The sequence below is a fragment of the Ictidomys tridecemlineatus genome, chromosome 3 (genome assembly GCF_052094955.1).
Source record: "Ictidomys tridecemlineatus isolate mIctTri1 chromosome 3, mIctTri1.hap1, whole genome shotgun sequence".
Taxonomy (NCBI): Eukaryota; Metazoa; Chordata; class Mammalia; order Rodentia; family Sciuridae; genus Ictidomys; species Ictidomys tridecemlineatus.
The window spans coordinates 3154402-3165100 of record NC_135479.1 but is presented as its reverse complement, the minus strand read 5'-3'; the positions used below and the strand labels follow the sequence as shown (position 1 = coordinate 3165100).

Sequence of the window (10699 nt, the reverse complement as noted above, 5' to 3'; positions counted from 1 at the left end):
CCTCCCTTTGCCGGTTCAGTCTGTCCCCGATTAGGGTGCAGAAGGCCAGCCTGGAGAAGAGGGTTGGGACTTTAAAATCTCTTGCCCAGAGGGTCTTTCCCCTCCCCATTGCCTCCTGGTGGGGAAAAGGTGCCTGTTCTGGGTGCAGCCTGCACCCCAGTCCTGTGTGTCCCCCGGTGCCCAGAGCTGCTAAATCAGAAAGAGCTGTCCTGGCTTGCAGAAAGAAATCTTTATTAATAATCTTAATAATAATAATACTGTTAATTTGAATGGTCACACCTTGGAAGCATACAGAATGGTAAGAAAGGAAGCCTGGGGCTCGGCTGCAGTCCTGGGGTGGGGGTCCGGGGTGAGGGGTCTGAGCTGCTGCGAGAAAAGGGTCCAGAACAGCCGAGGGCAGGGGCTCTGCGGAGGGCGGAGCCGAGGGCGGGCTGTGCACAAGGGGAATAGAAAAGGAGGGTCGTCCCAGAGCTTCGGTACTGACGCTGAATAGAAAGTGAGGTGTCGTTTATTTTTGAAGTTTCATGAGACAGTGGAGCTGTGTGGGGAGCCCGTGTGTGGTTTTTTGCTGCTTCCCTACTCCAGCTATCCCTGCCTTGCCGGGGCTCCTCGCTGCCACCGCCACCTGCTCTCTGCACCACCGGCTTCTGTCCCACGTCCCACACCTGCCAGGAGCGTGGAGGGGTGTGGCCCAGCTGGCCTCCCTGTGCGGGGCCAGCTCAGGTCTCCCGCCTCCCTCCCTCTTCTGTGGGCCCTGCCCTGGCTTGTTCCTCTGTACCCTAGCACCGTGACTCCCCACCTGGAAACACAGCTGGGTGCTGGCCCGCCCTGGCCCCTCAGCTCCCTGGCAGGGGAGGGGTGGGGAGGGCTGGGTTCCAACAGGTTGGCCTCAGTCCCTTAGGCTGGGCCCAGGGCCCCTCCAAGAAGGGACAGAGATGGCTACTAGGTGCAAGTGCTCTGCCTCAGGGCCCACCAGTCCACCCTCCTGGGCGGGAGTGGCCCCCGCCAGCTGGGCTTCGTCTGCTCTGCTCTGCTCTGCTCTGCCGCTGGGCACTCTCACATGGGGCAGAGGGCGAGGGGCACCCAGAGTTCTGGAGCCACATCAGCCCTTGCGTTGGAGTTGGACCCCAGGGCTGCTGGTCGGACAGCTAAGGACACGGACGGCACCGCAGGGCCTGCGGGAGCAACGTAGGTGATGGGGCCATGCTGCAGCCCCAGGGATGACAAGCCACCGGCCTTCCCTGCACCCGCACCCAGCCCCTCCAGGGCACAGCGGCAGCAGATTGCGTCCTGCTGGCTGCTCTTCTGGCTCAGGCCACGCCTGGAGCAGGAACCGGGGAAGGCAGACTGGCTAGAGCCCCTGCTGGCCGCCATCAGGCCCTTCCCCTCCAACTCTCCCACTGCGCCCGCTGGGAAGGACACGTCCCCACAGCGCCGCCATCTGGGCAGGGCCGCTCTCCACGTGCCCTGCGGGCCGTGCTCCTCCGTGCGGTGTGCGACAGACGCGGACTTGGACTCGGTTGGATGCCTCTGGGTTGGTTGGTTTTTTTGTTGCTTGGATCTTAACATCTTTTTTTTTTGTTTTGTTTTTTGTTTTGTGATTTTTTTTGTTTTTTTGTTTTTGCCCTTCATGGTCCGAGAAGGAAACGGTGGAAGGTTTCACTACAACAGAAACAGAAAGGCGGCACTTGCAGTTTCTCAGGAGCAGCCAGGCTAGGGGTCCCAGCACCTGCCCCTGCCCGCCGGCCGCCGGCCCCCACCCTCCTGCAAGCTAGACCTCAGCAGACCTGTCTCCTGGGGCCAGTCAGGCTGCTGGTGGGTGTGCGGGTCAGGCCAGGGCTGTGGGAGGGCAGAGCCTGGCTGGAAGGAGCTGCCTGGGAGCTGGGATGGGGAGAGCGGAGGCCAGGGCGTGAGAGGGAGGTGGCAGCACAGGCCGAGCAGGGGGCCTGGGTGAGAAGGCAGAGTGGGAGGAGGGGTGGGGCAGGGTGCCACTGCGGAGTGGGACAGGTGCGCCCTGCAGCCCTGGCCGCCCTGTAGTCCAGAGGGAGGCGCCCCTTCCACCTGGGGAGGTGCAGACTCGTGCCCTGGGCCAGCACCTGGAACAGCCCTTCCTGCCTTGGCGGCTCCCTAGGCTCCCTGCCTGACCTCAGGCCCAGCCTGCATCCCCAGGACTGCCCGCAGTGGGGCAAGGCGGGTCCCTGCAGGCCACGAAGCCGGGCACACAGTCCAAGTGAGGCTGGAGTGGCCATGGGAGACCTGGGAAGGGCACCCTGTGCTCCTCGCCTGCCTCTGGTGGAGGACTTTCCCCTTCCGGATGGACCCTGGGGACAGTAGGATGGTGCTGCAGCTCAGGGACAAACACCCGGAGGCAGGCTGACAGGGCCCACTGCAGTGCTAAAGCGCCACCTATGGAGCAGGGGGGGATCTGCCCCATGTCAGGCCCGGGTCCTGGGGAGGCCCAGGGCTCAGCAGGGAAGGTGGCCCTGGGCCTGGGGTACTCTCTACATGTCCTTTCCTCATGGCAGCACCGAGGAGTCCCAGGGAGTGGTGTGGCGTCGGTAGCCTACACACAGAGCAATGTGCTTGTGACCATGTCATCATTAAAAATTTAATTAGAAACATCAGCCTCAACTGAGTGGGGACAGGGAGGGTGTAGCAGAGCCAGGTGGACCCTGGGGGAGGCGGACTGTGCAGGGGGCTGGCTGTGGCAGCTGTGAGAGAGGCCTGACCCAGTGTTTCTGGAGCTGTGTGGAGCAGGCCGTCCTCTGGGTGCTACTGCTAGTGGTGGGGGCTGCCTGTGCTCCCCAGCTGGCCCCCGCCGTGTGCATACTGTACCTGCAGTGGCTTGGGCAGCACAACATCAACAAAGTCAAGATAGGAACCAAGGTTCAGACATACGGAAAACCAGGTCAAAGACACACACACCGTCATGGGCGGGGTGGGGAGCCCAGCTGGCTGGAGGTAAAATCTATGGGCTTTAGAGTCGCGGAGGGCCAGCGGCGCGGTCGCTGACCGGGAGGGGCGCACTGTCCTCCTGGTGGCTGTGCCTGGTGTTTGGGCTGTAGGGTTTGGTTTGGAATAGGCAGTAGTGTGAATGCTGTTAGGGGCGGGTCTCTTGCTAGTAGGGGGTGAAGCGGCTGTACCCTCCTCGGCAGAGGCTAGCCTGCAACATCAAAGATGGAGAACAGCCAATCAGTACCGTCCTTGGGTAAGGGGAGAAAAAGCAAAAAGAAAAAAAATAAGGAAAAACAAAAAGAGAAATTGCTAAATCCCGTTTGCTTTCCCCTTTTTAGTTGTCCTTGGGAAGAGTGGGTGTCATGTTGTCATGGCAACAGGGGGCAGGGGCCTGGTCCTTATGTGGAGTGGCTGGGGCCGGGAGGGGCACTCCTGACTCACAGGCTTTTGAACCACCCCCTTGTCCTCCGGCAGAGGGAGGTCCAAGGAGAGCCCCACTTTCTCGGCTCCTGACGGGGTTTCCTGATGGCCCAGCTTCAGAGGGCCTCTCTCGGGACTGGCAAGGTCATGGTGCGGGGGGCCTGCTGGGCTGCGCTGGGTCCTGCCAGGGAGCTCTGGTCTCGGGGGCTCCTGCCTTTGCTCTCCTGGGCCTCCCCACCCCCACCAGTTTTGCCAGGAAAAAAAGGGAAGAAAATGGCAAATACAAGAGAAGAAAAACTGGGGGGAAATAGAAAAATCTCAGAAGTAAAAAGTGAAAATACAAGAGGAACCCTCTGAGAATCAAGGAACGCTTTTAGCTAGCAGCTGTGTTGAGGGCCCCTGTGCCGGAAGCCCAGGGCTGCAGCCACGGTCAGGGCCTCGTCCGGGGCCATGGCAGCCTCTCCAGAGCCTGCCCTCCTTGGCTGCTCACAGCTGCTCCGATGTCCGAGGTTTGTTAAAATTTTAAAAAGGCAAAGCAAAAACTGGGAGGGAGTGATCAAAACCAGGGAGGGGTGCCCAGCTCTCCTTCCCCTGGACGCCTCCCTCGACTCCCCAGGATGTTTTCATCTTTGATGCAGGTGGCCAGGCTGGCTACAGACACGTCAGCACCCTGCCGGGGCCGGGGCGCAGGAGGTGGGTGTGCACTGGAAGCAGATTTGGGGCACAGAGGGAGCTGGACCACACATGGACAGCTGGCCACACACACACACACACACAGACACACTGGCCACACGCCTCTGGTAGCAGAGGTGTCCACCCTGCACTGCCCTCTTCACCCCTCAGGGAAGAGGCCACTGGGAAGCGGATGCCATTTCCTCAGAAGCCCTGCAGCCCTGGAAAGTCCAGGAGCAGGGGCCTGGGGAGGGATAGTGGGTGGTCTCTGGTCCCTCCCCTATGAGCTGGAGGAGGGGCTGGGCTCAAACACCCCCCAGGGAAAGCCAGTCTGCCCCCCAGCAGCAAGCAGCCCCAGCTCTGGAACCTCTGGGAAGGGCAGGGGCTGTGGACAGGTCTCTGTCCTGGTGGTGGGAAACGAGGGGCCTTGACAGGACTTTGGTTATGGGCTCAGGAAAACAGGTCCAGTGGGGTGCTTCCCATCTGGTCAGACCTGCCTCCCTCAACGGGGAGAGGGTGCCAAGGGGCAAGCCCTCGCCCACCCCAACTCGAGTCCATGCTGCGGTCCTTCCAAGGTCACAGGATGAGGCACTGGCTGGAGGTCTTGGCCTCTCTGAAGGGCCCTTCCCCACCCGCCTGGCCACACCGATGTGGCCTCCTTGCCATGACTGGTGCCAGGGGCCAGGTGGACCCAGACCTCTTACCATGGTTCCGATGCTGTAGGTCGCCGCAGGGCCGATGGTGTGATGGTAGGGGTCAGCAGCTGCGTAGACTCTGCCGTAACTAGGGGAAGGCACCACAGGGGGGGCAGGGAGGGGCAGGTGAGGGGCAGCAGGCCTCCCATAGCCTCCAAACCAGTTACCGAATGAACCTCCTTCTGTGGGTCCCAGCCACAGGCCCCCACCTCTCCCACAAGGCCCTCACGGTTCATCCTTCCTCCCTGTTTGGAAGGAAGTTTCTGGAACCCAACAGGACATCCTTTCAATACGCAACGTGTCCTACGTAGCGCTACCTGGAGCGGGGAAAAGAGTCCAGCTTGTCTGGAAGGAAAATAGACTTCACTTCACCAAAGAACAGGAACCAAGTGCTGGGAAAAGGTTCCAGAGGAGAGAGGGACCTGGGGCAACCAGAGTCATGGCCACCAAGGAGGTGGCAGTGTGTCCCCAGATGACCTTCCTTCACCCCATTTATCTGCAGTGACTTCTTAGCTCCTTTCAGGACAGGCTGGGCCACGGGACCCTGCCTGCCATGATGCCAGGAGGGCCAGGCCGCCCCAGGTCAGAGTGGGTGTGTGGACCAGAGCCACAGCAGCCCTTAATGAAGTGCTCCTGCCCGGCCCCAACAGGAACTCTGTGTCCACCAGGCCGAGTGACCAAGGGAAGAGGCCCCGGGCACAGCCACTCCACGGGGGAAGTACTCGAGGCCCTGCCTCCTGAAACAAAGCCTGGCATCTAGAGCCTTCCCCCTGGGCCTGCTCACTGAGGGGTGGGGGGCTGGCTGCTCCCAGAGGGTGCACACTGCCTACCTGCTCTCATCCCATTCCGCGGGGGAGGGGCTGGGCACCTTCCCTTCTCTGAGCTAGAGCGTTTCAGCCCTGGAAGTGCTAATGAAGACCAGAGCTGTCTCCAGGGGCCAATCTGAGGCTCCACATTATCTTCACTGGGGCCTGGAGAGCTGCAGGAGGTGTCAGACCTCAGGGATGGGAATCTGCTACTGAGGTGGTAACTGCTGCCTAAGAACTGGGGTTTCCACCATTTCCCCAGTGTATAAATAGGAAGCGACTCAAGTCAAGGGCTCACTGGCTCCAGGGTCTCTGAGCCATACTGGGACCTGCTCTCCTGCTCTCCTGCACCCATGAGGCACAAGTACCCCAGCCCCTGAGTGGCACCAAGGCTTCCTGTGTGTCTGGGCCCAGCCTTCCGGGACCCTGTACTGTCATCTGCCCATGCCTCACCTGTCACTGTAGGCTGCTGCTGCTGCTGCTGGCTGAGCATATCTGTAGGCTGCGTAGCCTCCCTGCGGGGAGGAAGGAGGAAGAGATGGCAGAGGCACTTAGCGAGGCTCCCCCAGGGAAAGGCGCTGGGCCTTTCCTGGGGCAGACATACACCCTGTGGGGCTGGGCCCTAGGGCGGGGCTATGGACCTCCTCAGTCCCCAGCCTTTCAAGTTCCACCTTGGCCTGGGGTAGCACAGGTGGTGCCTGGCCTGGGCACCTGGCTTCTGGTCTAATGGAGATCTGAGGACTGTCAAGTGGATGGTTCCAGAAGAAGCAGGGCTATCTGTTCATGCCATTCATCCATCCATTCTCGCACCTGGTAGTGCATTCAGTACACTAGTGGGTACCTGCCTCTGGCCGTGTGCTGGCCTATGGCACACCTCAGGTGTCCACAGATCTGCCAACAGGCCACCTCCTGACTTGGGTGCAGACAAGAGAACCCTGGGGAGCTCTGGATGCTAACCTGGACACTAGGAATGGACAAGGGCAAAGGGTTCAAGAAGGCATTAATTCAGAGATGTCTTGGGCTCAGATGAGCAGGTAACGCAATAATGGACGACTGCTCAGGGCAGGGGCAGGGCCAGATGAGAGGGCTCCAAGCCAGAGGAAGCAGTATGTGCAACCCCAAGAAAGGAGAGAGAAGTCATAGGACCCCAGGGGATATAGGCTCAAGAAGAAAGGCAACTTGTGGCCCTGCTTCCTGGCCTCTTTGGGGCCTCCACACTGGACAGGGGTGTTCCTGGGGGCTCACTCACTGACCACAGTGTGCTTAGAAGTGGAAGAGCTGCTACTGCCCCATCACAGTCCTCGCCAAACAAACAAATTGCCTTTAGCTTATAGGGCTGCTGGGAGACCCAATACCACTCCCTCGATGCATACTGACAACCCAGACTGGGCCTGGCTGGACTCCCCAGGGATGCCAGGTTGTGCAGATCAGTGCCCTGGCCCTCTCAAGGATGCGAGGGGGCCAGGAGGAGTGGGGCCACTAGAGGGGACACACTGCTCACAGAGACAAACAGAACAGCCTACACCACCCTCCCCTTCCAGGGCTGCACTTACATAAATCTCAGCACCATAAAATCCATCCTGATACACGACCCTGGAAGCAAACGGACAAGAGAGTGGTGGGAACGCTGGAGAGGTGGGGTAGGCCGGCTCCGGTGTCTGCTGAGGAGGGAGGGGGCACGGTGCCAGCCCCGCCCACGGGACTGGCATTTTAACAAGCGTTTGCTCCAGTGCCCTGTTTGGTATAACAATAGAGTAACACCCTTGCTGGTCAGCTCCTTTCTCCCAAAAACCCAGGGGCCCATCGGCCCAGTCAGGCTTGCCCTCCCCCCCTCCCCCAGGCAGTCCTTCAGCGGGGAGGACACTGGACCACGGGGAAGGACCAGAGAGGGCTCGAAGAAGTGCCTCGCTGGACCCAAGGGCTCACAACACCCCCCTTGAAAGCGTCCGGACCAGGTTCCGGCGCTAAGCGTCCCCTAAATGCCAGTGACCCTTGGCGGTATCCCCGTGGGGGAGGTGGGGTAGTGGGGATGCGGGCTGTGGCAGCGCTACCCTCTGGGGCTCCCGCCACCCCGCATCCCCAGGTCTGTAAAGGCTGCGGAGACCCCCACCCGCTGCACAGGCCGCCCCCGCGCGCCCCGCCGTCCCCGGGCCTCCCCCGCCGCCCCCCGGCCTCCCGCTCCGGGTACTCACGCTCCGTAAGTCGGGATCGGGGGCGGAGGCGGCGCGGCCCGAAACGTGTTATACACGGCCCGGCCCCGGCCCCGTAGGTGCGCGCCCCGGTAGGCAACGGCTGTGCCCGTGGTGGGGTAGGGGAAGCCGGTCACTGCAGGAAAGGGGCGCGAGAGAGGAGTGGCCGCGGGAAGGCGCACCTGCGCCCGGCCCCGCCCACCCGCGCCCGGCCTCCCGGCCCCGCCCCTTCCCCTTCTTTACCTGCATAGAATTCGGGTCCGTAGACTGCACCTACCACGGGGTTGAGCTTCCAGCCTAGAACAGAGACAGGGCCCAGTCAGTGTCTTCCCATGCCCGTCCCGCCTCACCTTAGGACAGAGTCGCGGGGACGCCCCAGGGCTGGCCGGGTCCCTGGCTCTGCCGGAGGGTGGGCGGAGGAGTCCCCACACCCCCCAGTGCAGCTCTGCCCACCCTGCACCCACAGGCCGTGGGAACAGCGGGGCCACTTCCCTCCGGACGTTTTTCCCACATTGCACATCCGCGCCCAGGACACCAGCCCCAGCAGTTTCCGGTTCAAGGGAGAGTGGAGCACAGCCTCGGCTGCAAGGAGGGATTCTGTCTTGGGGCTCTTTCCCCACCTCCTGTCCCCAAAACTTGCTTCTGCTCCGGAGCTCCCTTTCCCAGTGCCAAGTCTTGGGCTCTGCCCTCTTATCCTCCTGTCCACAGCAGGACCCCTGAAGGAGGGAGAGGAAGGGCCACTGGCTCCGGACCAAGGGTGATAACGTCTGCAATTCCTGCCATGTCTGGTGTTCACGGGGTCCTTACCACCAACGAGGTGGATGGCGCGCCCTTCCCACTTGGTAGAAGATATGGAGGTTTAGGGAGGTGCAGGAAGACTGGCCATGAAGGAGGAGTGAGGCCTCTCCCAGGATCCCCAGCTAGAATCTGCATGCCAGTCCTCCCCTTCCCAGGTGGAAGGGGAGGCACAAAGGCCTGACTCCACCTGGAGCCTCTGGGAGTGGAGATCAGTTGGCTCTAAGTAGCACCAGCCAGGCACTGGATAGGGCCAGGCCCAACCTCAGCGCTGTGAGGAGGGACAGGAGGGACCTAAACCTACCAGCCAGCTGGTGAGATACATCCTGGAGAGGGTGGCTCTTCTCCACATGGACTGCATGTGACAGCCCCTCACCCAGATTCTAACAGCAGGGCAGGATGAGAGTCATCCGGGGACCCCTCTCCAGGCCCTCCAGGAGACTGAGCTGCCTGCCATGCCCAGTCCACCGTCTCTCCACCTAGACTGGATGCCAGGGCTGGGACTCTGGAGTCTTCCAAAAACCAAAGTTTAGAAAGGGAGAGGGGCTGTTCTTAGTGAAACCCCCATGATGGAGTGAGCCCTGAGGCTATCCCAGGTGCACCTTCCCCAGGCGTCACCCTAGAGGAGGGAGACTCTGAGGCCCTGGGACCTTGACTCTGGCTTCCTGGGTGCCCCTGTCAGTTCTGGCTGTCCAGTACCTCCACCTCTCCCTGCTGGCCCCACTTTAGTCTGGAGCCCCACAGCTCACAGAGGCATCCTGAGACCCGCGGGGTAGCCCCTGTTTCTATTGTAAATAGGAACACCTGGTCAAGCTGGTGTGTTTGTCGTCTGCGGAGGGAACTTCTGCCCTCTCCTGAAGTTCAGCGCGCTCAGAGTGATGAGCATGCTCAGACTGCTCTGGGCCAGCCTGCCGGGGTCTAGGCACGCCCCCTGCAGCCCTGTGATTCTTGCCCAGCTCTGTGAAGGCATTTCAGTAAGACTGCTCTTGCAGCCAGGTACACAAAGGTTCTGCCACTCTCCATTTCCCAACATCTGGCCAGCACTGGTGACAGACCCTTAGGAACCGCACAGCTGGCTGGGGATGAATTCCAATCCACATTCCTCACTGTCAGCATTCGGGTGCTGCCCAGAGAGCAGTGGCAGGCTCTTGAGTGCAGGGTGGGCAGTGTTCCAGTAGTGTCATGGCACCCTGCTGATCAGCCTAACCCTGTGGACATGTCTACGTTCTCTGCAGCCCATTAAGTCAATGGGGCTCCTTTCCTTGTGGGGGCCCAGTGTTTGCAATGGCTGCAAACAGCAGCCTCCTTGGTCATATATGCAGCTGCTGCTTGGATGGCTGGCCTAAGGGACCTTGGAGGCAAAATTAGCACTGCATGCCCTTGACTCTGCCCTGTGCTCCCAGTTTGAGCTTCAGTCAGTTATTTGGGGTGCTTTTGGGAAGCCCTGAGGCAAGTGTCTAGCACTGACATTGGCCCATTGCCATGTCCACCTGCACCAACTGCAGAACAAGGAGCATGTGATTGACACCCTATGCAGGGCCAAGTTCAAATCCTCTCAAGGTCTTTGATCTCCACATTGCAATGAAGTGGGGCTTTACCAGGTTTAAAGTGGATGAATTTGGAAATGTAGTGACTGAGAAGCAACTGGTCCCAGGTGGCTGTGGGGTCAGATGCACCCCTAGTCATGGGCCCCTAAACAGATGTGGGTCCTTTCACTCAGGAGGGCTTCTACTATGCAGCCCACTCATCATGCCCAGAGTAAATCCTACTTCCTGTCTATCCCATGAAGTGTTACCACTTTTACTTCTCCTGCCTAGCACCAGGTCACAGAAGTCTCAGCCATAATGTACTGGGGACACTTGCAAAGCTGGGGTAGTGCCAGTTTTTAGAAAGAACTTGAAATTGGAGTCTTCAAAAAAGCTGGGAGTTAGGACACAATATTCAACTCTAATTGGGCCTGGCCAGAGCCCCTCTCCTCCTCTAGGACCTGACACATGCATCAGATTGGCCCAAGCCCCGGGGCAGGCTTTTGTGCTGGTTGGTCACCTGACTCCATGTGGGGCAGATCACACGGGGACAGGAGTGGCTGGTGTGATGTGGTGCACCCTGTCCCTATGAAGGGGTAGGTGGCTTGCAGAGAGACCTGTCCTGACTATGGGCAGCAGGA

At 60.4% G+C, this 10699-nt stretch overlaps 1 protein-coding gene and 1 non-coding gene across 15 annotated transcripts in view; one reads left to right on the top strand and one right to left on the bottom strand.

Annotated features, from left to right (window-relative positions):
- Positions 1-210: 210 nt before the first annotated feature.
- The window catches only part of Rbfox3 (RNA binding fox-1 homolog 3), a 380462-nt gene continuing 369973 nt past the window's right edge, over positions 211-10699 (bottom strand). For 10 of the 14 annotated variants that reach the window (XM_078041518.1, XM_078041523.1, XM_078041524.1 and 7 more), the window contains 6 exons: positions 7981-8034; positions 7741-7873; positions 7102-7282; positions 6002-6063; positions 4752-4830; positions 2595-3163 (listed from right to left, as the gene is read on the bottom strand). In XM_078041518.1, coding sequence (XP_077897644.1) covers positions 3119-3163; positions 4752-4830; positions 6002-6063; positions 7102-7282; positions 7741-7873; positions 7981-8034 — 554 coding nt within the window. In that variant the 3' untranslated portion in view covers positions 2595-3118. Of the gene's footprint in view, positions 1663-2594; positions 3164-4751; positions 4831-6001; positions 6064-7101; positions 7283-7740; positions 7874-7980; positions 8035-10699 lie in introns of those variants that run through there. The other 4 variants (XM_078041516.1, XM_078041517.1, XM_078041515.1 and 1 more) reach the window with 2 other exon arrangements.
- Positions 9762-9896, top strand: LOC120884615 (small nucleolar RNA SNORA70). Its single transcript, XR_005727038.1, has one exon. It is a non-coding gene; the product is annotated as a small nucleolar RNA SNORA70 (small nucleolar RNA).